The sequence below is a fragment of the Lithobates pipiens genome, unplaced genomic scaffold (genome assembly GCF_037356315.1).
Source record: "Lithobates pipiens isolate NorthernLeopardFrog02 unplaced genomic scaffold, aLitPip1_a1.2 Scaffold_16, whole genome shotgun sequence".
NCBI lineage: Eukaryota > Metazoa > Chordata > Amphibia > Anura > Ranidae > Lithobates > Lithobates pipiens.
This window is the reverse complement of record NW_027507748.1, coordinates 55595247-55622541: the sequence shown is the minus strand read 5'-3', so window position 1 is coordinate 55622541 and position 27295 is coordinate 55595247. Positions and strand designations below refer to the sequence as shown.

Below are 27295 nucleotides of genomic sequence, written 5' to 3'. Positions count from 1 at the left end.
ATCGTGCAACTTCATCTGAACTTGCACAATTTCAAAGATGCATTTCAGTACAACTTCGGGGGGTGACTTGAAAGACATCTGTGCCGATTTTCTAACTTCAGCTTGTATAAATAAGCTTTGACAAACAACTTGGAAGCTGATTGGTTTCTATGCAGAGCTACACCAGGTTTTGCACTCTCCAGTAAGGCATGCATGGAAAGAATTAAAAAATTTTAAATTTATTTTAAAAAATGCGGGGGGGGGGACTTTTTATTATTTTATTAGCATATCACTTTGAGAACAAATTTCTGTTGTAAAACAATGCTAAATGTGCTTACTCCATATAAATAAAAGGTGATAACAATTCCACATATTTTTTCATCCAGGCACTTATGCAGATATTACACCAGAATATCCTCTACTCAGATTCTGAACAAGGTCTGCACGTTTATCTGAAGCCTTTCCGAATCCTCCTTAGCCTTCTGGACAAGCCTGAGATAGGTAATGCGTGTTTCATTTCCACAGCTTCATCAGTTGCTCATTACCGGCTGCTAATTTGTGTCTCGCAATACGCAGCCTTCATTCTGATGTTCTTTTACTTAATATTAGGATGTTGAAATACATTTTTCTTAAAGGGATTGTAAACCTTCATGTTTTTTCACCTTTAATGCATCCTATAAGCCCCCTCGTTTTACTTACCTGAACCCTCGAACTTGACCCACGGGGACCCGCTGTCTCTCTGCCCTGGGTTGGATAGATTGATAACAGCACAGCCATTGGCTCCCGCTGCTGTCAATTAAATCCAGTGACGTGAGTGCCGGGGAGCAGGCCGAGTCCTGCATTCGGCCTCTATGGACGCCGAATGCTGGACCCGGGAGTGCGCCCGCAAGGTATCCCCCTCGGGGAAGCGCTTCTCCAAGGGAATTATTAGATGTGGAGAGGAGCCGCGAGAGCTGCCAGGGGACCCCAGATGAGCAGGTTCGGGGACACTCTGTGCAAAACGAGCTGCACAGTGGAGTATGATATATTTTTTTTTTTTGTTTTTTGTTTTTTTGTTTTGTTTTGTTTTTTATTTACCTTTAGTGCCCGTTCACACAGGGGCGACACGACTTGCAGCGCGACTCACAGAAGCGACCTGCACACGACTTCAGCAGCGACTTGCAAAACGACTACTGTATAGAAGTCAATGCAAGTCGCCCCAAAAATAGTACAGGAACCTTTTTCCGACTTGAGTCGCTCCTATTCGGTTCCATAGTACAGAACGGAGAGCGACTAAGTCGCGGTAGTGTGAACGGGCACTAACAATCACTGTAAAGCTGAATTCCTGGCAAGCAGCTAAATACATGTTTGCAGTACATACGGCAACTGTGTTGGCTGCCAAAGGATTTGTAGTTGGTAATTAGCCAGTTTTTCAGTACAAACAGCTGTGCTACATACTAGAGCAAGATGCCCGACCTCAACTGCAGCAGCACAGCTTAGTAAAGGATGCAACCTTAGCCTGCAGATTGGAGCAGTATCTGCACACTTTGCTCTCTCCTCCTGTCAGCATGTTCTTTATCTACACTATGGCAATTCATGATTGGCTTCAAGTGGTGCCTCTCTCAGTATTATAGATGCTGTGCAGAGGATTGCAGGAGGCTGATATTAAGATATATGCTGTTGAGCCATAACATTTGACATGGGCCAAATTGTAATGGCTAGACAACCGGGTCAGAGCATCTCCAAAACTGCAGCTCTTGTGGGATGTTTCTGGTCTGCAGTGGTCCAAGGAAAGAAAACCGTCAAATTGGTGACAGGGTTATGAGCGGCCCAGGCTCATTTATGCACGTGGGAAAGGTTGGCCCGTGTATTCCAATCCAGTGGAAGAGATACTGTAGCTTAAAATTGCTGAAAAGGTAATGCTGGTTCCAATATAAAGGTGTCAGAACACACAGTGCATCACAATTTGTTGTGTATAGGGCTGTGTAGCAGCAGTTTTTGCTGACGATACAAAAATAAGTAGGGCAATAGCTTCACAGCAGAATATAGAAACTTTACAAGAAGACATGAATAACATAATGGATTCGGCAACTACATGGCAAATGAAGTTTAATGTTGAAAAATGTAAAGTAATGCACTTGAGGGCTAAAAATATAAGCACAAGTCACTCACTAGGGGGAGAACCTCTGGGGGAATCCAGGAATGAGAAAGATTTGTGGGTCCTGGTAGAAGACAGACTGAGCAATAGCATACAATGCCAAGCCGCAGCAAGCAAAGCTGGCAGAATATTAGCATGCATAAGAAAGGAATATACTTCAGAGATAAAACGATAATCCTGCCAATTTATAAAACTCGGGTTCGGCCGCATCTGGAGTATTCCGTCCAGTTCTGGTCACCAATCCTCAGGAAGGATGTGCTGAAACTGGAAAGAGTCCAGAGAAGGGCAACTAAATTAATAAGGGTACTGGAGAAACTTGATTATGAGTAACATAAAGTAGAGCTATGGGCATTTTTTTTTCTGTTTTGGCTAGAGCAAGGGAGGGTTATAACCCTTCTCAGATTTATTTTCGCCAACTGTGTCCCATTGTGGAGATTTCCCTTAATTTCCTGTCCCATAGTCAAACAGGAAGTGAGAGGAAATCCCTGCAAAGTAAGGGAATCTCTTAAAGAGCCCCAGGTAACCAGGACTAGTGTTCCCATTGGAACATTTCCCCTCTTTTACTTTTCTGTGGACAGCCCAAAATTTGGGGATTTACTCTTGCTTTTCAAAGCACCTTGTCCCCATGTTGATGAGGACAAGGGCCTCTTCCCAACAACCCTGGCCGTTGGTTGTCGGGGTCTGCGGGCGAGGGGGTTATCGGAATCCGTGAGCCCCCTTTAATAAGGGGGCCCCTGGATCCCGGCCCCCACCCTATGTATATGAGTATGGGGTACAATGTACCCCTACCCATTCACCTGTGAAAAAAAGTTAAAAAAAACACAACACACAAGGGTTAAAATAGTTTTTTGCACAGCTCCGGGGGTCTTCTTCCGTCTTTGGGGGTCTTCTTGCCGGACTCCTCCACTATCTTCTGCTAGCTCTTTTACTAGCAGGGGAGCCCGGCTTTCTTCTTTGCCGCCGCTGCCCTCTTCTTTCCGACTTCAGGGGTCTTGTCCCCCTCTTCGGTTCTTCTTGCCAGGCCACCGTGCCTTCTTCTAGCTCTTTTACAAGTGGCGACCCGGTCTTCTGTCGCCGCTGTTGCCGTCTTCTGTTCTTCTCTTCTGGAGATGTTGCCTCGTCGCTGTCTCCGGTCACTATGACAGGACACGCGGCGTGCAGCGACTTATATAGGGACATCACTGGATGATCTCCCCGCCCATTATGATGTCACAGTCCCAGCATCCTCTGGGACTGTGACATCATAATGGGCGGGGACATCATCCGGTGATGTCCCTATATAAGTCGCCGCACGACACGTGTCCTGTCATAGTGACCGGAGACAGCGACGAGGCAACATCTCCAGAAGAGAACAACAGAAGACGGCAACAGCGGCGACAGAAGACCGGACTGCCGATTGTAAAAGAGCTAGAAGAAGGCGCGGTGGCCCGGCAAGAAGAATCTAAGAGGGGGACAAGACCCCCGAAGTCGGAAGAGGGCGGCGGCGAAGAAAGCCGGGCTCCTCCGCTAGTAAAAGAGCTAGCAGAAGATAGCGGAGGAGTCCGGGGAGAAGACCCCCGAAGACGGAAGAAGACCCCCGGAGCTGTGCAATAAACTATTTTAACCCTTGTGTGTTGTGTTGTGTTTTTTTTTTTTTTTTTTACTTTTTTCACAGGTGAATGGGTAGGGGTACATTGTACCCCATACTCATTTACATAGGGTGGGGGGCCGGGATCCGGGGGCTCACGGATTCCGATAAGCCCCCCCACCCACAGACCCCGACAACCAGTGGCCAGGGTTGTCGGCAAGAGGCCCTTGTCCTCATCAACATGGGGACAAGGTGCTTTGGGGTGGGGGAGACGCGCGGCCCCCCTTCCCCAAGGCACCCCCAATGTTGAGGGCACGCGGCCTGGTACGCCTCAGGAGGGGGGGGACGCTCGCTTGTCCCCACCCCCTTTCCTGGCCGGCCGTGTAGCGTGCTCGGATAAGGATCTGATATGGACCTAGGGGGGACCCCCATGCCGTTTTTTCGGCATATGGATTCCCCTTTAAATCCATACCAGGTGACGGGGCCAGCGACGCCTCCTTCATAATAGTAGGGCACTATTCCTCCAACTAATACCAATGATGGGGCACTATTCCTTCTCCTACTGATCACCATTTCCTAAACATTGTCATAATAGTAGGCATAATAGTAGGGCACTATTCCTCCAACTAATACCAATGATGGGGCACTATTCCTTCTCCTACTAATCACCATTTCCTAAACATTGTTTACTCCTAGTGATGCTGGGGTATTTTCGACTCTCATTAAACGCAGCCCAGCCTCCCCTCCCCCCCTGAAGGATGGTAATCTAGCCCTTTGTTCATAAAGTTTGGAGACCCCTGATCTAAATCACTGTCAATATGTAGTTTGGATATCAAGCATCCACAAAAAACTGAAATACTTGGGGGAATTTGGGGGGGGGGGGGGGGGTGGGTCTGTCTGACTCTTTCATAATTTGTTTTAATGATTTGTCATTTGCTGCATTTCTGATGATGTACCATTTTCCATTTTTAATCAGGTCCCCCTGTGGTGGGAGATTTGTTCCTGGAAGTGATCAGAGCCTTTTATGCGTACTGCCGGGATGCTCTGGGGACAGATATAAGGCTGAGTTATGGCCAGACTGGCAGCCAGCTCATAAGGTATTAATAGAATTGCACGGAAGTGCCAAGATCGGAATTATTGTTATTTTTACTGTATCTTCCATTCCGAGCAGCACCAGTACATTGGATGAAAAATAATAAATATGCAGCCCCGACTGACCACAATATAGACCCTGGGTTTAGTGACTATTTTTGTTTGTTTTGATTTGTATATATAAGGTAGAGTGCATTTTAGGTAAAGATATTATTGCGTAGTTCGATTGATTCAGCTTGGACCAACCTAACTATGCATTTTCCATACCTGTGGGATCTCTGTGAAAGCTGGAAATCACTGTCATAGTCCCCACTACTGCCGAGTGGCTTCCCTGCTGCATAATGACCAAATGGGGACGCCCAATCAGCATAAGCACCATTCACAAAATGCCTTATATTTTTGTTCAATGAATGCAAGGCATTCTCTGATTGGATGAAGGGGAGAGGCAGGGCAGTGATGTCACAATTTCATCTCAGCCTACCTTAGAACGCCATTGCAACTATGGAAAAAAATCCAGACCTGGAATTCAGCTTTATTGCTGAACTCCAGCCAGGAAAATAAACTCCATATCCATTAGCCTGCCACTCACTCCCCGAGATTTTACAGCTAGTATTATTACCCCATTCTATGGCCATATGGCAGCCAGCAACTCACAATATTTTCATCTGGTGGGCTAGAGAACTATTAGTAAAGCTGCACTTACCATTTAAAAAATAAAAAAATTGTGTATTTACTTTTACAATATATGGCCATATCTTTCTGGACACCTGACTATCATCTGTATGAGGTTGTTGGACAGTCCCAAACCATGGGTAAACAATATGGCGCTGGCTCCTTTTTTCTGCTATAACAGCCACCAGTCTTCTGGAAATTTGGAGTATAGAGGATGGAATTTGTGCCTATCCAGCCTTAAAAGCATTTGTGAGGTCAGGCACTGATGTTGGACAAAAAGACTTGGCTCACAAACAACGTTCCTATTCATCCCAAAGGTGCTCAGTAGGTTTGAGGTCAGGGCTCTGCACAGCCCACTCAAGTTCCTCTACACCAAACTAATCAAACTACGTCTTAATGGAGCAAAAAAATGTCCTCCTCCTAAACTGTTGCCAAGGTTGGAAGTGCACAATTGTCTAACATGTCTTTGTATGCTGTAGTATTAACAGTACCTTTTACTGGAAACACATGAGCTGAATAATTTGGAGGGTTGTCAACATACTGTACCTTTTGTGTGCACCACTCCTTCTGAGCTCTAATAAAGTTGTAAAGGCCATTCCCTAAGACTAGAGATGCTCAAGAGTTGTGGGATTGGTATTGAGTAGATTCAGTAAGGAAGACGTAGGAGGGTGGGTAAGTATAGTTTAAAGGAAAAAAAAATGAAGGACGTTTTAGTTCTTTGTCGTTTCCTACCATTTGCCTGTTGCCATGACTTCACAAATTAAAAGGAAAATATCTTATTGTGATAACTTTGTCTTTCAGTGCAATTAAGGAAAACAAGAATGCTTCAGAAATCGTGAAAACGGTCAATCTTCTCATCACATCTCTCAGCACAGACTTCCTATGGGATTACATGACAGTGTGCTTCGAGCAGAGCTTCAGGTACAGCCAACATAGGAGAAATCAGCAGGGTATAGGTACAGGGTGCAAGTCATTACATAGAAATCAGCAGGGTATAGGTACAGGGTGCAAGTTATTACATAGAAATCTGTAAGGTATTAATTAGTACAGGGTGCAAGTCATTACATAGAAATCTGTAGGGTGTTAGTACAGGGTGCAAGTCATTACATAGAAATCTGTAGGGTGTTAGTACGGGGTGCAAGTTATTACATAGAAATCTGTAAGGTGTTAGTAAAGGGTGCAAGTCATTACATAGAAATCTGTAGGGTGTTAGTACAGGGTGCAAGTCATTACATAGAAATCTGTAAGGTATTAATTAGTACAGGGTGAAAGTCATTACATAGAAATCTGTAGGGTATTAGTACAGGGTGGGGGTCCTTACATAGAAATCTGTTAGGTATTGCTGCAGGGTGCAGGTCATTAAATGGAAATCTGTTGGGTATTACTACAGGCTGCAGGTCATTACAGTGCATCCGTAAAGTATTCACAGCGCTTCACTTTTTCCACATTTTTTTTATGTTACAGCCTTATTCCAAAATGGCTTAAATTCATTATTTTCCTCAACATTCTACAAACAATACCCCATAATGACAATGTAAAAGAAGTTTGTTTGAAATCTTTGCAAATTTATTAAAAATAAAAAAATCCCATGTACATAAGTATTCACAGCCTTTGCTCAATGCTTTGGTGTTGCACCTTTGGCACCAATTACAGCCTCAAGTCGTTTTGAGTATGATGCTACAAGCTTGGCACACCTATTTTTTTTTTTAATCGAAAAACAAACTTTATTAAAAAAAGAAGGAAACAGAAGATAACATACATAGCAGGCATACATACGATACATCAAATAACGTGGGCCAATCTGGCCAAGGCAGCGTTGCATACATGAGAGCATTGGGTTAGCTGCACTGTATATGGGTCCGACACCCATCATGGGTAGATACATCATTGGAGCTAATTTGTGTAAACCCGGGGAGGGGGAGCGGGCAAAAGGAGAAATAAAAGGGGGAGGGGGACAGAATAAAAGTAGGTCCTTGAGGTGGAGGAAACACCGAAGGGGATAAGCAGAGGGGGGAGAGGGGCAAGGGATCAATATAACAGCATATCAAGTACACGTCTCCCCATCTCCCAACCACCTACCCCAGATCCGTTCATATTTAAGTGGACATCCTCTATGTGTATAAACCAATTTCTTATAAGGGAGGGTATCGTTAACCTCTTTTTTCCAGCACTGGACCGTGGGGGGGAGGGCCTGCATCCAGCCACGAGCAATCACTTTTCGCGCCAGGAACAGTGTTTCATGTAGGAAGGTGCGAAGGGACTTGTCAGCTTCTAATTCTGGTAAGAGACCAAGCAGACACATCTTCGGGTCAAGGCTAGCAGGAGAGCCCATCTGGTCATGGAGAAAGCGAATCACTTGTATCCAGTATGTTTGGATAACCGGACAGGACCATATAAGGTGATAGAAGGAGCCTGGAGTGTGGTCGCATAAACGGCATCCTGGATTATACGTGGGTTTAAACCGTGCTATCTTCTGGGGGGTCAGGTATGTCCTATGTAGAATGTATAGCTGTGTGAGGCGGTCCGAGAGCCTGGGGGAGACTCTCTTCACGTCCCCCAAGACTTAGTCCCACTCCTCATCCTCAATCACACCCACATCCAGCTCCCATCTGGCCTTGGCAGCATAAGCCAATGCCCGGTGCCTGGGAGACGGATGGCGGAGTAGAGGGCAGAGATCAACTTGGTTGGCTCAGCACCTGTGACTATATCCACTATGGGAGGGACTGTCAGAGTGGGGCTGGAGCTGGCAAACTGAGTCTGTAGCGCATGTCGGAGCTGTAAATATCTGAAGAAAAGATGGTTAGGGAGTGTGAATTCTTCCTTTAGTGACTGAAAGGATTTAATCCCAGTGTTAGTCATAATTTGGTGCACATACAGGATCCCATAGCGTGTCCAGGCTGCGGGGTCCGGAACGGACAGCAATTCGGGCAAATGGGTGTTGAACCAGAGAGGCGTGTAAGAATGAACCTGTGGGGTCCCAAGTTTGTTAAGGGCCGCCCGCCGTATCCTCCGGTGGTGCGTCAGCATGTCTACCTTGTGATGAGGGGGACGTCTGGACAGTGGGGCTCTAAGGACTGACTGAAGTGGGGTGTGGGCTGGGTCGTCAGGGCATTTACAAAGTAATGTCTGGTATCTTGGTAGCTCGCTCTTGTCAAGGTGATAGAAGTGGGACAACTGGGAGGCAAGATAATAATCCTGGAAATCTGGAAGAGCAGCTCCTCCCATTGTCACTGGGTTCTTCAGAAGTCTCCAAGACAATTTGTGTCTGCTGTGGCCCCATATAAATGAATTAAGAATTGATTCAATCGTCTTGAAAAATGTTTGTGGTATATACAGGGGTGCATGCCACACCAAATACAATATCTTGGGCAGGAGTATCATTTTGACCAGATTGATGCGTCCCATAACACCCAGAGGTAGTCTGGCCCAAGTTTGAGTCTTGATCAGGGTGAAAAGGGGTTCAATGTTCAGGGGTATATAGTCTGTCAGCGATCTAGTGACCTGCACTCCTAAATACTTGATCACGGAAACCCTAGGGAGATTCAGAGGAGGGGACGTGGGCACAGGGGGGAAATGATCAAGCGGAAGGATCTGGGATTTAGACCAGTTGATGCTCAGACCCGAATGACTACCAATACAGTCTATGGTGTGAAGGGCTGCAAGGAGAGAGGGACCCGAGTCGGCTAAGTATAGGAGTGTATCGTCAGCATACATCCCGATCTTTTCCTCCAGATCTCCTATCCTAAGGCCACAAATTCTGGTGTCTGCGCGAACCATAATAGCTAGTGGTTCCACAGCCAACGCATACAGCATGGGAGAAAGGGGACAACCTTGTCGAGTCCCTCTCTCCAGCGGGAACTGATCAGAGAGCCAGCCGTTCACAAGCACCTTGGCCCTCGGGGATTGATACAGGAGTTGGACCCATCGAATAAAGTTGGGGCCAAGTCCGAATCCCGAGAGACATTCCCACAAGTAGTTCCATTCCACAGAGTCGAAGGCCTTGGCAGCATCCAAGGCCACCACCACCCGCAAGCCGACTTCATCATGGGATCCCTGGATGTTCATGAGTAAGCGGCGGATATTCATGGCGGTGTTTTTCCCTGGCATAAAGCCAGTCTGGTCAGGGTGGATCAGTGAGAGGATGACCTGATTAAGGCGGGAGGCAAGAATCTTGGCCAGTATTTTAATGTCGACCTGTAGTAGGGAGATGGGTCTATACGATTCCGGGTAGTTTGGGTCCTTCCCTGGCTTGGGAATCACTACTATTTGTGCTTCTCTCATGGAGGGGGGTAGGATTCCCGTGTCAAATATGGATTTATATAAGTCGTGAAGTTTAGGGGTCAAAATTTCAGAGTAGGTGGCATAAAATTCAAGCGGTAGACCGTCCAGCCCTGGTGCTTTAGAAGTGGCCAGAGAGGAGATAGCCTCAGAAATATCCTCCTCAGTAATAGGGGCCTCTAAAAGGTCACGTTGGGCGTCTGTCAGTTTGGGAAATGTAACTCTCGCTAGGTAGTCTCTGGTGTCTTGGGGAGTATGAGTGACCCGAGTGGCGTAAAGCGCTCGATAAAATCTCGCAAATTCCTCCGCCACCCGTTGTGGGTCCGTAATACCATTCCCCTGGGCGTCGATCAGTGAGACCACGACTGGGGGATGGGAATCTAAGTGGGCGAGGTAAGCAAGTTGTTTGCCCGATTGGCACACCTATTTTTGAACAGTTTGTCCCATTCTTTTTTGCAGGACCTCTTGAGCTCAATTAGGTTGATTGGGGAGAGTCAGTACACAGCGATTTTCAGATCTCTCCAGAGATGTTCAATCCGGTTCAAGTCTGGGCTCTGGCTGGGCCACTCAAGGACATTCACAGAGTTGTCCCGTAGCCACTACTCTGTTATCTTGGCTGTGTGCTTAGTCTCATTGTCCTGTTGGGAGATGAACTTTCCCCCAGTTTGAGGACCAGAGCGCTCTGGAGTAGGTTTTTCATCAAGGATGTCCCTGTACATTGCTGCATTCATCTTTCATTCCATCCTGACTAGTCTCCCAGTTCCTGCCACTGACAAACATCCCCATAGCATGATGCTAGCACCACCATGCTTCACTGTAGGGATGGCATTGGCTAGATGATGAACGGTGCCTGCTTTCCTCCAGGACGCTTGCCGTTCAGGCCAAAGAGTTAAATCTTTTTTTCATCAGACCAGAGAATTTTGTTTCTCATGGTCTGAGAGTCCTTCAGGTGCCTTTTGGCAAACTCCAGGTGAGCTGTCATGTGCCTTTTACTAAGAAGTGGCTTTTGTCTGGCAACTCTACCATACAGGCCTGATTGGTGGAGTGCTGCAGAGATTGTTGTTCTTCTGGAAGGTTCTCCTCTCTCCAAAGAGAAGGAGTGAAGCTCTGTCAAAGTGACCATCAGGTTCTCGGTCACCTCCCTGACTAAAGCCAGCCTCCCCAGGTTGCTAAGTTTGGCCGGGCTGCCCACTCTAAGAAGAGTCCTGGTGGCTCCAAACTTCTTCCATTTACGATTGATGGAGACCGCTGTGCTCAGTGAGACCTTCAATGGTGCAGAATTTTTTTCTGTACCCTTCCCCAGATCTGTGGCTCGATACAATCCTGTCTCGGACGTCTACAGACAATTCCTTGGACTTCATGGCTTGGTTTGTGCTCTGACATGCACTGTTAACTGTGGGGCCTTATATAGACCGGCGTGTACCTTCCCAAATCATGTCCAATCAACTGAATTTACCACAGGTGGACTCCTATCAAGTTGTAGAAACATAAAAAATACATGGTGATGGGAAATCATATGTTTTACAAAGTAATAAATTCACATTATTCTAATCCATGATAGTGTGGACATAAAAGATGCATGATTGGCACAAATTATAACCAACGGACTGTTTAAGCATCTTAAGACTCTACGCATTTCGTGGATCCCTGTCCACTTCATCAGGAGTTTGATGCAAAAAGGTTTACATCAGCTCAAAAAATAGACCCAGCCTTAAAGGAAAGGAGGGATTTTTTGGGGGGCTGTCCCGGGACTGTGGCGGAGAAACCCATCCAGGCCATGGGGAACAGCCAGAGGGTGGGGCCGGGTGTGCATAGTGCAATCCTTAAGGTATGTGATGAAGGCACATCTAGCCCATATTGATCTAGTATCACAAGTGACCCATCCTGAAGTCTGTGCATGAGTTGTTCCATAGGATTGTGGTCCCGAACCCCCACGAGTGAAGGTAGTGTAAATATTTTTTATTGTTCATTCAATTAGGGATGGAGGCATGTCACATGGATTGCCTCAGATCACATGATTGATTATGGCAGCACAGTGGTGTAGTGGTTAGCACTCTCACCTAGCAGTAAGAAGGGTCGCTGGTTCAAATCCCAACCACGACACTACCTGCCTGGAGTTTGCATGTTCTCCCTGTGCCTGCGTGGGTTTCCTCCAGGTACTCCGGTTTCCTCCCACAATCCAAAGACATGCTGGTAGGTTAATTGGCTTCTGTCCAAAATTAGCCCTAGTATATGAAATGGGACCTTGGATTGTGGGCTCCTTGAGGGTAGGGACCGATGTGAGTGTGCAATGTACAGGGATAGGGACAATTGTAAACACACACTCAGGTTGAACTGGATGGACTGGTGTCTTTATTCAACCTAACTAACTTTGAAACTATGAAACTATGATCAGTAGAAACAGGATGCACCTGAGCTCAATTTTGAGTGCCATGGCAAAGGCTGTGAATACTTATGTACATGGGTTTGTTTTTTTGTTTTTTAAATAAATTTGCAAAGATTTCAAACGTCTTTCACGTTGTCATTATGGGGTATTGTTTGTAGAATTTAATCCATTTTGGAATAAGGCTGTAACATAACATAATGTGGAAAAAGTGAAGCGCTGTGAATACTTTCCGGATGCACTGTACATTGAAATCTGTGGGGTATTAGCACAGGGTGCAAGTCATTACATGGAAATCTGTAAGATATTGCTGCAGGCAGGGCAGCCATTAGACATTTTATTTTTTATTTTTTATTTTTACACACAACTTTAAGCCCGGCCCCCCCAAGCATGACCACCAACATTCCCCAGGGCTTGCCCACGGGCCATCCCACCGAATCCACACACCAGCCACCCACCGGTATACATTAAGCCCCCCCCCTTCTCTCAATCCTTATATATATATATATATATATATATATATATATATATATATATATATATATTCAGCCCCACCTGTATATATGCCAGCCCCCCTCACACCTGTATGTATGTATATATATATATATATATATATATATGTGTGTGTGTGTCAGCCCCACCCCCACACCTGTATATATACGTCAGCCCCACACATACACCAATCTGTAAACATACAAGGCTCTGGCCCCTCCCTGTACACAAACAGCCCCCCTCCCTTCCCTTCATAGCCCCTACTTGTAAAGGAAATCCTCCTAGCTAGTCCCAGCTCGTTTTCACAAAGCTGACATGTTGCTGACACAGAGGATCACAGTACAGGCAGCTCACATGAGGGGTGCACATAATAGCCAGAGGTGGCAGTAAAGAGCTTGATGTCTGAGCTCAATGACACAGAGAGCAGCAGAAGCTGCCGAGATTGTTTCTATAGCGCACAACATGGCTCCCCTTAATCCATCCTGCCTTCTTTTGGCCCGGGCAGGCACCAGGGCCCCTTACAGTTGTATTGGCTGTACCCCTCTGATGGCGGCCCTGACTACAGGGTGCAGGTCATTACATAGAAATCTGTGAGGTATAAGGTACATGGTGCAGGTCATTACTTAGAAATCTGTAATGTAATACTTACTATTACGGAGTTCTTTCTGCAGCACTATGCATTATTTAGACAGAAACCACAGTGCACACCGCAAGGCCTGCATTACATGAATGGCACAGAACATCCAGGCACAATGGGAAGTGAAAACTGTAGTAAAGCTGCCTCCTTTATAAATAGGTCTTTTGGTGCTGTGCTCCACATCTCTATATCTCTTGTCCAGATTTGTACAAAAGCCCAACACCTATTACTGTGGAATGAGTAATAATTCTCTGTTACTGCTTTTTGCAGAAAAAATGTGAACTCCACAGACAGTAGATACGTAGGCCAACCTCCCGGTGTGTCTGAGATCTGCACTCTGCTGGTCTTTCTGCTGGATGTCATACCCCTGGTAAGGGAACTCTGGATCCATGTCTGTATTGTCTGTATCTCAGTGCTATTTGTGTGTTTGTCTATTTTTTCTGATATGCACATTTTCACATATAAACTTCTAATTTGTTTTAGCAAATTTCCTAGAACAATCTTAGAGGACCATATGGAAGTTGTGTCTAAAGATGACAACTAGAAGGACTAGTCACTAGTATTGTCAGTGGGCTATCTGCCGCTGATTTTTTCCCCATTACTGATTTGCCATGCCTTGTTTTGCACGGTCTCTCTGTGGAGGTAGCCATCTTGGTAGGGGTGTGGTTTTGCTTCCTCATGTCAGAGCTGCCACCCTGATGACTTGTGATTTGATGACTGGAAGGGAATATTTAAGAAGCAGCAGGACAGGTAAAGGGAACCACAGATCCACATAATGAATGAAGCATAAGCAAGGAAATCCTTACACTGCAAGTCCTGTCCTCTCCAGCAAGGAGAATAGTGAACGGCACAGTAATGGCATCGCCAAATCTCATCTGGTGAGACTAGCAGTCAGAGGCAACAGTGTCTTATATGATCTCACACTGCAAATGTACAGCTATGAGGTTTAAGGCACAGGAATTGCACTGTTGTTTTTCAAGACAAAATTTAAATTTTCCAGGATACTTAATAAGCCAGGGGTGTCCAAACTTTTTTCAAAAAGGGCCAGATTTGATGAAGTGAACATGCTTGAGGGCCGACCATTTTGCCTGGCATTCTTTAAACCATTAAAATTCGGTCTAAGTGTGTTTGTCCGAACACTAATACACGGCCCAACAAGAATTCTCTTGCCTTTGTGGCTGTGTGTGGTGAAGAGATGAGCTTGGGTGTGTTATTTGGATATACTGTATTTATCGGCTTTTTAAAAAGGAACCTTTTCACTTTAAAAAGGAAGTGTCAGGAAAAAAATCTTACATTTTAAATAAAGAACTGTGAAGCAACATAAGGGTCAATGCCCATCTGCAGCCCCACCATTGCCATGCATGTAGCACCCACATAGCCATGAATGCAGCACCCCTATTACCATGAATGCAGCACCCCTATTACCATGAATGCAGCACCCACATTGCCATGAATGTGGGCCAACCCCCGTTGCCATGAATGCGGGCCAACCCCCGTTGCCATGAATGCGGGCCAACCCCCGTTGCCATGAATGCGGGCCAACCCCCGTTGCCATGAATGCGGGCCAACCCCCGTTGCCATGAATGCGGGCCAACCCCCGTTGCCATGAATGCGGGCCAACCCCCGTTGCCATGAATGCGGGCCAACCCCCGTTGCCATGAATGCGGGCCAACCCCCGTTGCCATGAATGCAGACTCACCATTGACATCAGTGCAGCCTGATTCATGCCCATCTGCAACCTTGGAGGAGACAGGGAGGGGGCAGGGCGAGCACCAACAGACATACAGGAGAATCAGTTTTCTCTGCGGCCTCTTTAACAGAAAGTCCCACCTCCTATGATGGACATAACAGTCGTCCAATGGCAGCGCAGGAGACGGGTCTTCCTATTACAGAGGCCACCACGTAAACAGGATATTCTCCTGTATGTACGGCACTCGTCCCGCCCCTTCCCCGTCCCCTCTAAGGCAGTCAGCATATATATCTTTTGTGGCCCCCGGCGCTCTGGGATTCTTTGGGGGCCACAAAAGATATACATGTTAAAATTACCAGATGTGCTGTCCGAAACCGGAACGTGGGCTGAGATTGTCCCGCGAGCCGGACTTTGGACATGTTGTTGGGCTTAGGCTCAATTAATATTTCTAGTAAATCTTCACTTTTTAAGTTCAGGTCCACTTTAATGGATCATTCCACCCGAACTATGCTTTTAGTTATTGTTATCAGGATCATCATTGTCATTATTTTGCTAACATGGCATAGATTTTCACAGGTGATGCTCTTGTGCTTCTAATATACTGTGTGTGTTGAGGTAAACCAGTCTTGAGACAAATTGATCTTCCCTCAAAATGCAGATCCAGAGTAAACATACAGTTACATAATTGTTCCAGGTTAGTGAAAACAAGCTAGCTGGTCAGCGTGGCAGTCAGGCAGAAAGCATTTTCAGAAGTAGATCTGCAATGGAAGTCATTTTATTCCTCTTGCAATAGGTTTTCTTGAAAATCTATGGGGCTGATTTACTAAAACTAGAGAGTGTAAAATCTGGTGCAGCTGTGCATGGTAGCCAAGCGGCTTCTACCTTCAGCTTGTTCAATTAAAGTGGTTGTAAATTCTTTACAACCACTTTTGCCTACAGGTAGCCTATAATAAGGCTTACCTGTAGATACTGTGAATTTCTCCTAAACTTGCACAGTTTGTTCACTGTATACGCATGTGCGGACGTCATCGGCACATGCGCACAGAAGAGATGGCCCGTCAGTGCCGCTTCTTCAGCTAGTGTGGCGTTACTAGTTGCTCTTGCACGCATGCGGGGGGAGTGATGTCATCACTGCTCTGGCCAGTCACATCGTCGGAGCCCACAATACCTGGAAGTAACTCCGGTAGACATGTCATCAGCCAAAGCGGTGTGCCGGGACCACTGCAGTGGCTTAGATCTAAGGTAAGTATATCATAATGAGCTAGTATGTGATGCATACTAGCTCATTATGCCTTTGTCTTGCAGATTTTTATTAATTTTTTTGTCTAGGTGGGTTTACGACCACTTTAAGCTTTGGCAATAAGACCTTGTGCACACTGGACTTTTTTACAGCTGCTATTGTTGGCTTCAGGCGTTTTTTTCTGCAGCCAGTAAACTCCCCAGCGTGTTATCCTATGTGTCCATACACACACAGGTTTTTATCAGCAGTTATTGACAGGGGTGTTTTCTGGCTTGAAAAACCCCCCAGAACTAGTTTGTTGTAAGTGGAGTTTTTCAGCTGTAAAAACGTTCTAACTCTTATAAATGCTGAAAAACGCTGAATAATGCGGCTATTCTGCGTTTATCAGCGTTTTTGAGCTATAAGCTTTTATGAGCGCATAGCTTTGCAAAAAAAAAAAGTTAAAATGTGTCAAACACTGAAAAACTCATTCTACAGCTACATCTTTCTACAGCTAATGATACTGGCTTTTTTTTATAACGTCAAGTGTGCATGAGGCCTAAAACCTGGAAGCTAATTGGTTCCTATGCAGAGCTGCACCACATTGCACTCTACAGTTTTAGTAAATCAACTCCTGTGTGTCCACAAGCAGTCCAAGAGTTTCATTGAAATGTCACATTTATTACATTTTATTTATTAACAATTTCATTATTTAAAGGGGTTGTAAAATCAGAAGTTTTTTATCTTAATGCACTATGCATTAAGATAAAAAAAGATAAAAGAACCCTTCTCCCCCCCCCCAATACTTACCTGAGCCCCATCTTTATCCAGCAATGTTGCAGGAGAGTCTCAGCTACCTGTGACTTTCCCTCCTCATTGGCTGAGACAGCAGCACGGCGCGATTGGCTCCCACTGCTGTCAATAAAAGAGTCATTGAGAAGAAAGAAGGGGCGGGGCCGAACCGTGTCTCCATTAAGGATGAGCTCAGGTGTGTTCGCACAGCCCATATGTAGAGCCTGCCAGGAAGTCAGCACTGCGCTGCGCTAATCACAGGCAGTGAGACATTGTCCTGATGCGCGGTTGCAGAGATCTGGAAATGTCTCACTGTCTGTGATTAGCGCAGTGCCGACTTCCTGGCGGGCTCTGCATGTGGACTGTGCGAACACGTCGGAATTTTGGTTGGAAAAAAGCTCTGATGGTCTTCCCGACGGGATTTCGCCCAAGCTGTCTTGCATACACACGGTCACACCAAATTCCGACCGTCAAGAATGCGGTGACGTACAATAAGTACGATGGGACTAGAAAATGGAAGTTCAATAGCCAGTAGCCAATAGCTTTCGTCTCATAGTTGAATCTGAGCATGCGTGCGTTTTTGCGCATCGGAATTGCATACACATGATCGGAATTTTTTTCCGCCTGAGAAATTGAGAACCTGCTCTCAATCTTTTGCTGGCGGAAATTTGGCCAGCAAAATTCCGATCGAGCATACACACGGTCCCATTTTCCGACGAAAAGCTCTCATCGGTCTTTTGCTGGCCGAAATTCCGACTGTGTATACGCAGCATTAGTCTTCATGTCTGAATGGACACACAGAGCAGTGGCTCAGCTCGAGTGCCGGCATAGCAAGCTGTTGCTGTGGGGGGGGGGGCAGGAGGGGAGGGTCAACGAAGGAACTGAAAGGAGGAGGATCCGGGCTGCTCTGTGCAAAGCCACTACACAGAGCAGGTAAGTATGACATGTTTGTTATTTTTAAATGAAAAAAAAATTTGACTTTATCCCTTTAACCAGTTCCCGACCAGCGCACGCCGATGTACGTCGGTAAAATGGCACAGGCAGGCATATTGGCGTACAGGTACGTCCAATCTTTAAAGAGGAAGTAACCCCTGATGAGTTTACTTCCTCTTTCATTCCCTGCAAAGGCAAAGCATAATGGACTACTATGCATCGCATAGTAGCCCATTATGTGTCACTTACCTGACACAGGAGCCAGCGAAGTCACCGTTGTCCCCTGTAGTCCGCCGCATCCATCTTCTCGGTGGGTCTCGCAGCTCCGCCGCTGTCATTCGGTGAAGCCGCGATGACGTCACTCCCGCGCATGCGCACGGGAGCCGAGACGCGCGGCATTGCGCAACATCTTCGTTATCGAGGATGCCACGCTCAGTGCGCCTGCGCGACACTGTCTACGGCGCATGCGTCGTAGACAGCGGTGCCCGTCTTCGGGCAAATATCTCCTAAACCGTATAGGTTTGGGAGGTATTTCTTGGACCTACAGGTAAGCCTTAATCTAGGCTTACCTGTAGGTAAAAGTGGTTTGTAAGGGTTTACAACCACTTTAATGCCGCCCTGCGTTAGCGTGCTGGTCGTGACCCCCGTGAGTCCGGTCGCGGGTCCCGCGGACTCTATCGCCATGGGCATACCCGCGATCGTCTCACGGGGCGGCTGAGCGGAGAGATGCCATTGTAAACAGCATCTCCCCGTTCTGCCTAGCAACTAGTGACGCTGATCTCTGCTCCATGTGATTGGAGCAGAGATCAGTGTTCACTAAATGAAAGCCCAGCCCCCAACAGTTAGTAACACACCCCAAGGAACACTTAACCCCTACACTGCCACCCACTGGTTAACCCCTTCACTGCCAGTGTCATTTACACAGGAATCACTGCATTTATATAGCAGTGATTGCTGTATAAATGACAGTGGTGTCAAAAATGTCCGCTGTGTCCGCCATAATGTCGCAGTCACAATAAAAATCGCTGATCGCCGCCATTACTAGTAAAAAAAAAATATTAATAAAAATGTCATAAAACTATCCCCTATTTTGTAAATGTTATAACTTTTGCGCAAACCAATCAATAATCGCTTATTGCGATTTTTTTTTTTACCAAAAATATGTAAAAGAATACGTATTGGCCTAAACTCAGGGAAAAAATATTTTTTTTATATATTTTTGAATTGTCGCTCTATTTTTGTTTATAGCACAAAAAATAAAAACCGCAGGGGTGATCAAATACCACCAAAAGAAAACTCTATTTGTGAGGAAAAAAAGGACATCAAGTTTGTTTGTTTGGGAGCCACGTGGCATGACCGCGCAATTGTCAGTTAAAGCGACGCAGTGCCGAATCGCAAAAAGAGGTCTGGTCTTTGGCCAGCAAAATGGTCCGGGGGCTGAAGTGGTTAATCAGACTAACTTGATGATATTGACAGTGCAAATGTTTATCATTTTAATCATAATTTTTTATCATTCTAATCCTATTTTTGTTTGCTGCCTTGGTGAAGTGGACGGGTCGCAGTGAAAAGCTGACAGGTGTCTTCCTTTGTTTCAGGAACTGTATTCTGAGGTGCAGACGCAGTACCTGCCGCAGATGCTCAGTTACATGGCGCAGTCCCTCTCCGAGAACATGAACAGCCTCAGTCTGCCAGAACTGACACAGGCTCTGAAGACTTGCTTTAAGGTGCTCAGCAAAGTGCAGATGCCCCCTGCTTACCTGGAGGAGTCCATGAGTCCGGATGCTGTAAGCTTTTTTTTTTTTTTTTTTTTTCTTTTAACAACCCACACTCAGTTGTTATATTACATGATTAATGTATGGATAATCAAAAACGTAGTTTTTAAAAGCCTGTACTGTATATTTTTAGATATATTGTTAGCTATCCTAGTCCCATTTAGTGATGCCAGCAACATTTTTGTACAATATTTTGATCGGGCTTATGGGGCTTAAAAAGGAAGTAAACCCTGATGGGTTTTACTTCCTCCTTTTTCCTCTTCAAAGTAAAAGCATAAAGGCCTAGTATGCATCGCATATTAACTCATTATATGGCGCTTACTTGCAAACAAAGCCTGTGTTGTCCCTGCTGGTGGCCGCATCCATCTTCACCAGTCTTCCTCATGGGGCCGCAGACTCCGGTTCTGTGACTGGCCAGAGTCAGTCATGGCACTTGCTAGCGAAGAAATGGCATGGAGGGCCATTTCTTAGTTTACAGCACATGTGCCGATGACGTTGGCGCAAGCGTATATATTGTAAATATCTCCTAAACTGTGCAGGTTTAGGAGATATTTACAGTGCCTACAGGTAAGCCTTATTATAGGCTCACCTGTAGGTACAAGTGGTGTAACTAGGTTTACAATCACTTTAACAGGCCTACTAATGACACTTTGACACTTTGTTGTTCATTAGTTAAAGGACACTTTCACTTGCTGCCACCTATAGGCTTTTCCTGTAATAGCAGCTGTGGCTTGTTTACATAACAGTTGGTGAGAGTAATATAAGGCAAATTACAGTGTACACAAGGCTTTGTTTTTTGAATGAAATTTTTTTTTTTTTGTCTCCATTTGCTATCATTACAAACATACAATGGGGTGATGGATCCTCTTTGTAAAGTAGCGATTTCATTTTCATCTAAAAAAATAAAATCTTTTTAGCCCCCGTTCACACAGGTGCGACTTGTCATGCGATTTGACAGGTCCAAATCACATGACAAGTGGCACCCTATTGTCACCAATGGAACCGTTCAAATCGGTGCCATGTTGAATTTGTGGCACTGGTGCCGCACTATTTAGACATCTGAGCATGAAGTCGCATTGGATGTCAGCCACGTTGCACCTGAAGTCGAACTGACCGGCGGCTTTGAAATTGTGCAATTTCAAAGCCGCGTTCAGTGTGAACGGGGACTAAAAGCAGACTAAGAAAAAAAACATTCTTGCAGTGTCGCAGTGCAGGGGTTAAATGCTTGTTATGTCTAGGAGGGATCTTATTCCTTGCTCCCTTGCCCACTGGCAGTCTTCTCTCCAACGCTCAGGGCTGTTTACAGAGGAGTGCTGGGAGCATAAAAATGCTGTCCTGGTCCTGGCAGGCTGGGCTGTGCAAAGTATATTCCTTCTCATTAAACGGGGTAATGAAAATTAAGATAGGTGGAGATCAAACAATTACGAGTAACACTTTGAAGAGAACCTGCCAGGGCAGGAAAGGATAGGATATGGGTGTTGCTGTTTTTGGCTTGCTTTTTGAACATGTAAGTTTTATTAGCTGTCTAGCCAACCATGGTTTTATTTTGTAGTAACTCACTGAGCCGCAACAAACACAAACGTACAGAAGGTCCGGCTTTTGAGACTTCACTGGCTGCATACTTCCTCCTGCCCATTGGTTTATTAGGTGCTGAATCCAGGATCAGGATTTCAGTCCTTCACCTATAAAAACAAGCAGGTGATGGTAGCTCTTGGCAGGTTCATGTTAAAACAGAACTAAAGTTAAAAAACAAAAAGATTGCAAACAGGCAGGGCCTTTATTGCAGAAGGGACACACAATGTCTCTTCTGCAATAAAACACTTACCTGCCTATTTACAATCCTCTGCAAAACTAGGCTCCGTTCACATCTTGGCGTTCCGAATTGCAGGCAGAATGGACCTCGATTCTGTTCGCGATCCGGAATCACTGCAGGGCGCCTGTGCTATCCCCGTCACTTCCAATGGCACCCTGATCATGGTAAAATCACGCAAACAGAATCGCGGCACGCCTGTCGCCCAAAAGAAGTTCTTGTACTTCTTTTGGGGTGACAGGCGGCCCGTGATTCGTCAAGCGATAATCGGGGCAAAATCGTGTCGTGATCGGGGAGCCATTGGAAGAGACTGGAATCGCACAGGGCGCCCCATGATTTGTCGTGTTTCCGGATTGCGGGCAGAATCGTGCCGATTCTGGAATGCCAAGATGTGAACGGAGCTCTGAGCTACAGAATGTACAGTAAACTGAGCTTGAAGTGTGCCGGGATGATTCAATTCCCGTGCATGCGCAGGAGTGATGTCATCCTGTGTCAGTCAATGAAAACATCCGAAGACTGGAGAGAAGATACAAACACTAGCGAGGGGGCGCTAGCTTCGGACCATTGGAGCTAAAGTAAGTATGTGTGCCTTAAGTTCCGCTGTAAAGTCCAACTAAACTGTCCATTTAAATCTACTAATTACACTCTAGGTGTATCAAAACAAAATGTGCAAGTTATTAGTTTCCTTTAGAAAGCAGTCACAGCCTGAGTAGAGAAGTTCATACTCTTTGATGATTGGCGAGTTCTAGCCCTTATTCAGTAAGGGACATGGCAGACCTCTTCAGAGAGACCACTGCTTCCATCAAGAGAACACTTTTGTGCAGCATGCTGGCAGTTCACAGGCTTTTCTACTCGGGCTGTTAATGCTTTATAAGAGATTGATTTAGCCCGGGTTCACACTTGTGCGATGTAAACACCGCATGTGATTCATACAGGAATTGCACCGCATTCCTGTGCACATTACGTGCGATTTCTATGTGGTGCAATTTCAGCCATACTTTTTGTATGGCTGAAATCGCATCTCATCTGCACCAAAATGGTGCAGAATCCTTTTTTTACACCACACCTGAATCACATTGCATAAATGTTCACACCCATGCAATGTGATTCTGGCAATTGCACTGTGTTTTGAGATATGGCTCCCACAGTTGCCTAAATACCTTGGTGCTGCAAAGCAGTGACTGCATCTGATAGTGTACAGTTATTGTTTGGCCAATAATTTTCCACCCAGCTCCGTAAATATTAAAATGGACTTTTGTCATGTTAGGTGTTAATTGCACAACCATTCACAGCTCGAATTCAGCACTAATCAGCAGAAAGTTGAGCCATCTATGGGGGTCTTCAGGCTTGAAGACATTCTGATAATTAGGACAATTGCAACTAAATTGGTGGAGCAGCGGAGTGCAGAAAATTAAAATTAGAGACACTCGACTCGATTTGTTTGGGATTATTGACTCAAAGAAATTTAAGCAAGAGGTGTAGAATGAAAGCCAGGCAGCCAGCATTTTCAGAAGGAGAACTCTGTGATTGCATCCTTTGTGTTTCCCTATTAAAAAAATATATATATATTTTTTTAAGGAAAGATTGTTTTTGAGATTCATGCCTTTTTTTAATTTTGTCTTCTTAGAGTGGAACTTCAGTCATTTTTTCATCTTTCTATCTATTAAATCTGCTGTCCTTGTTGTTTTAACTTTGGATAGTAAAAATTTTTTTTCTGCCAGTAAATACAGCCCACTTCCTGTTTCTTGTCTGGTAAAAAGCCTAGGCTTATGACATCATGCACAGCTCTCTCTCTCTCTCGTGAGAGTTTATTTTATTTCAACAAGTACTTATATAGCGCCGTCAATTTACGCAGCGCTTTACATGTACATTGTACATTCACATCAGTCCTTACCCTCAAAGAGCTTACAACCTAAAGGTCCCTAGCACACAGTCATACATATACTAGGGCCAATCTAGACAGGATCGGATTTACCTAACAGCATGTCTTTTAGAGAGTGTGGGAGGAAACCGGAGTACCCGGAGGAAACCCACGCAGGCACAGGGAGAACATGCAAACTCCAGGCAGAGTTTGTCAGGAAGGGAGAGGGGGGTTGAGTCATAAAAGGGCCAATGAGAGCTGCGGAGATGGAGGTGTGTGTCTGTGTAAATCCAGGAAGTGAACAGGCAGCAGCTTCAGCTGCCCACAGTTAAAATGGATGCAGCCAGACTCAGTGGAGGGAGATTTCTGCAGCATATTTGGCAAGTACAGAAGCTCAGTATATATAAAATAATGTGCAAAGTGGTTGGAGGGAAGCTTCAGAATGTAAAAGATGTTTTCATTACAAATTATCTGAGCAGACTGCAGTTCCTCTTTAATCCATGCGACTATATTTTTTCCAGAGTCCATCAAAAGAATCTGTGAAATCGAAACAGAATGGGGATGTGGAGGCGGAGATCGCAGAAGAGGACCCCGTCTACCCTCCTCTGAAATCTGAAGATAGCGGCATTGGCCTTAGTGCCTCCTCCCCGGAGCTCGCTGGGTACTTGCGTATGCCCAGAGTGTGCCCAGAAAAGGGAGACGTCTGGAAAAAGGGCGGCAGCATTCAGAAGACACTACACTGCATACAAGATCTCATAGCCACCTTTGCCAGCAAACATCTGTTTGGAATTCAGCTGCAGACTCAAAAGAATGGCACCCAGGTGACCCCAGAGAAGCAGGAAGCTGTGAAGAAAAGGGGGGCTTGGGAGACAAAACAGATGACAGCACCACAATTCAAGCAAATGCTGACCGAATTCTTTACACCGTGGCCTTCCGTGTCTAAACAAAAAGGTGATAAGGTGGAATTTTCCCCGTCCGGCTCTCCTAGCAGGAAAATTAATAAGGGGCCAGCACAAGAGTGGGACATCGACCGCATCATCCAGAACATGGGGGAAATGTCTGAGGACTGCCGAGAGGCCTTCGCTGCTGCCTGCCAGTTCCTGCTGGACTGCGCTACCTTCCCTGTCTACCTGTCTGAGGATGAAACTGAACAGCTGTACTCTGCTCTCTGCCAAGTACCTGGTATGAGGTGTTGGGAATACACATGATGGTCATAGCTAGGCCCCATCAACGCTATAGACAGTGGCCATTTCAGGCAGGATGGTCTTAGCTAGGCCCTATCAACACTATAGACAGCGGTCATTTCAGGCAGGATGGTCTTAGCTAGGCCCTATCAACGCTATAGACAGTGGCTATTTCAGGCAGGATGGTCTTAGCTAGGCCCCATCAATGCTATAGACAGTGGCCATTTCAGGCAGGATGGTCTTAGCTAGGCCCCATCAACGCTATAGACAGTGGCTATTTCCGGCAGGATGGTCTTAGCTGGGTCCTATGAACACTATAGAGTGTGGTCATTTCAGGCAGGATGGTCTTAACTGGGTCCTATGAACACTATAGAGTGTGGTCATTTCAGGCAGGATGGTCTTAGCTAGGCCCCATCAATGCTATAGACAGTGGCCATTTCAGGCAGGATGGTCTTAGCTAGGCCCCATCAACACTATAGACAGTGGCTATTTCAGGCAGGATGGTCTTAGCTAGGCCCCCATCAACGCTATAGACAGTGGCCATTTCAGGCAGGATGGTCTTAGCTAGGCCCTATGAACACTATAGAGAGTGGTCATTTCAGGCAGGATGGTCTTAGCTAGGCCCTATCAACGCTATAGACAGTGGTCATTTCAGGCAGGATGGTCTTAGCTAGGCCCCATCAACGCTATAGACAGTGGCCATTTCAGGCAGGATGGTCTTAGCTAGGCCCCATCAACGCTATAGACAGTGGCCATTTCAGGCAGGATGGTCTTAGCTAGGCCCCATCAACGCTATAGACAGTGGCCATTTCAGGCAGGATGGTCTTAGCTAGGCCCTATGAACACGATAGACAGTGGTCATTTCAGGCAGGATGGTCTTAGCTAGGCCCTATCAACACTATAGACAGTGGCCATTTCAGGCAGGATGGTCTTAGCTAAGTCCTGTCAACACTATAGACAGTGGTCATTTCAGGCAGGATGGCCTTAGCTAGGCCCTATCAATGCTATAGACAGTGGTCATTTCAGGCAGGATGGTCATAGCTAGGCCCTATCAACGCTATAGACCAGTGATGGCGAACCTCCGTGGCCTTCCGTGTCTAAACAAAAAGGTGATAAGGTGGAATTTTCCCCGTCCGGCTCTCCTAGCAGGAAAATTAATAAGGGGCCAGCACAAGAGTGGGACATCGACCGCATCATCCAGAACATGGGGGAAATGTCTGAGGACTGCCGAGAGGCCTTCGCTGCTGCCTGCCAGTTCCTGCTGGACTGCGCTACCTTCCCTGTCTACCTGTCTGAGGATGAAACTGAACAGCTGTACTCTGCTCTCTGCCAAGTACCTGGTATGAGGTGTTGGGAATACACATGATGGTCATAGCTAGGCCCCATCAACGCTATAGACAGTGGCCATTTCAGGCAGGATGGTCTTAGCTAGGCCCTATCAACACTATAGACAGCGGTCATTTCAGGCAGGATGGTCTTAGCTAGGCCCTATCAACGCTATAGACAGTGGTCATTTCAGGCAGGATGGTCTTAGCCAGGCCCCATCAACGCTATAGACAGTGGCTATTTCAGGCAGGATGGTCTTAGCTAGGCCCCATCAATGCTATAGACAGTGGCCATTTCAGGCAGGATGGTCTTAGCTAGGCCCCATCAACGCTATAGACAGTGGCTATTTCCGGCAGGATGGTCTTAGCTAGGCCCCATCAATGCTATAGACAGTGGCTATTTCAGGCAGGATGGTCTTAGCTGGGCCCTATGAACACTATAGAGTGTGGTCATTTCAGGCAGGATGGTCTTAGCTAGGCCCCATCAATGCTATAGACAGTGGCCATTTCAGACAGGATGGTCTTAGCTAGGCCCCATCAACACTATAGACAGTGGCTTTTTCAGGCAGGATGGTCTTAGCTAGGCCCCCATCAACGCTATAGACAGTGGCCATTTCAGGCAGGATGGTCTTAGCTAGGCCCTATCAACGCTATAGACAGTGGTCATTTCAGGCAGGATGGTCTTAGCTAGGCCCCATCAACGCTATAGACAGTGGCCATTTCAGGCAGGATGGTCTTAGCTAGGCCCCATCAACGCTATAGACAGTGGCCATTTCAGGCAGGATGGTCTTAGCTAGGCCCTATGAACACGATAGACAGTGGTCATTTCAGGCAGGATGGTCTTAGCTAGGCCCTATCAACACTATAGACAGTGGCCATTTCAGGCAGGATGGTCTTAGCTAAGTCCTGTCAACACTATAGACAGTGGTCATTTCAGGCAGGATGGTCTTAGCTAGGCCCTATCAATGCTATAGACAGTGGTCATTTCAGGCAGGATGGTCATAGCTAGGCCCTATCAACGCTATAGACCAGTGATGGCGAACCTCGGCACCCCAGATGTTTTGGAACTACATTTCCCATGATGCTCCTGCACTCTGCGGTGTAGTTGAGCATCATGGGAAATGTAGTTCCAAAACATCTGGAGTGCCAAGGTTCGCCATCACTGCTATAGACAGTGGCCATTTTAGGAAGGATGGTTATAGCTGGCCCTATAAACGCTTTAGACAGTGGCCATTTCAGACAGGATTGTCCTAGCTAGGCCCTATCAACGGTATAAACAGGGCCATTTTAGGAAGGGTGTGCCTAGCTAGGCCTTATCAATGCTAATGATGGGCCATTTTATGCAGGTTGGTCCTAGCTAGGCCCCATCAATGCTAATGACAGGGGCCATTTTAGGTAGGTTGGTCCTAGCTAGGCCCTATCAATGCTAATAACGGGCCATTTTAAAATGTTGTAGAATAAAAATCACAAAC

At 46.1% G+C, this 27295-nt stretch overlaps 1 protein-coding gene across 1 annotated transcript in view; it reads left to right on the top strand.

The window, feature by feature from the left end:
* The window catches only part of DOP1B (DOP1 leucine zipper like protein B), a 202967-nt gene that overhangs the window by 106823 nt on the left and 68849 nt on the right, over nucleotides 1-27295 (top strand). Inside the window, exons 9-14 of the mRNA XM_077479923.1 lie at nucleotides 366-480; nucleotides 4660-4780; nucleotides 6249-6368; nucleotides 13508-13607; nucleotides 19467-19655; nucleotides 23836-24496. Coding sequence (XP_077336049.1) covers nucleotides 366-480; nucleotides 4660-4780; nucleotides 6249-6368; nucleotides 13508-13607; nucleotides 19467-19655; nucleotides 23836-24496 — 1306 coding nt within the window. The remainder of the gene's footprint in view (nucleotides 1-365; nucleotides 481-4659; nucleotides 4781-6248; nucleotides 6369-13507; nucleotides 13608-19466; nucleotides 19656-23835; nucleotides 24497-27295) is intronic.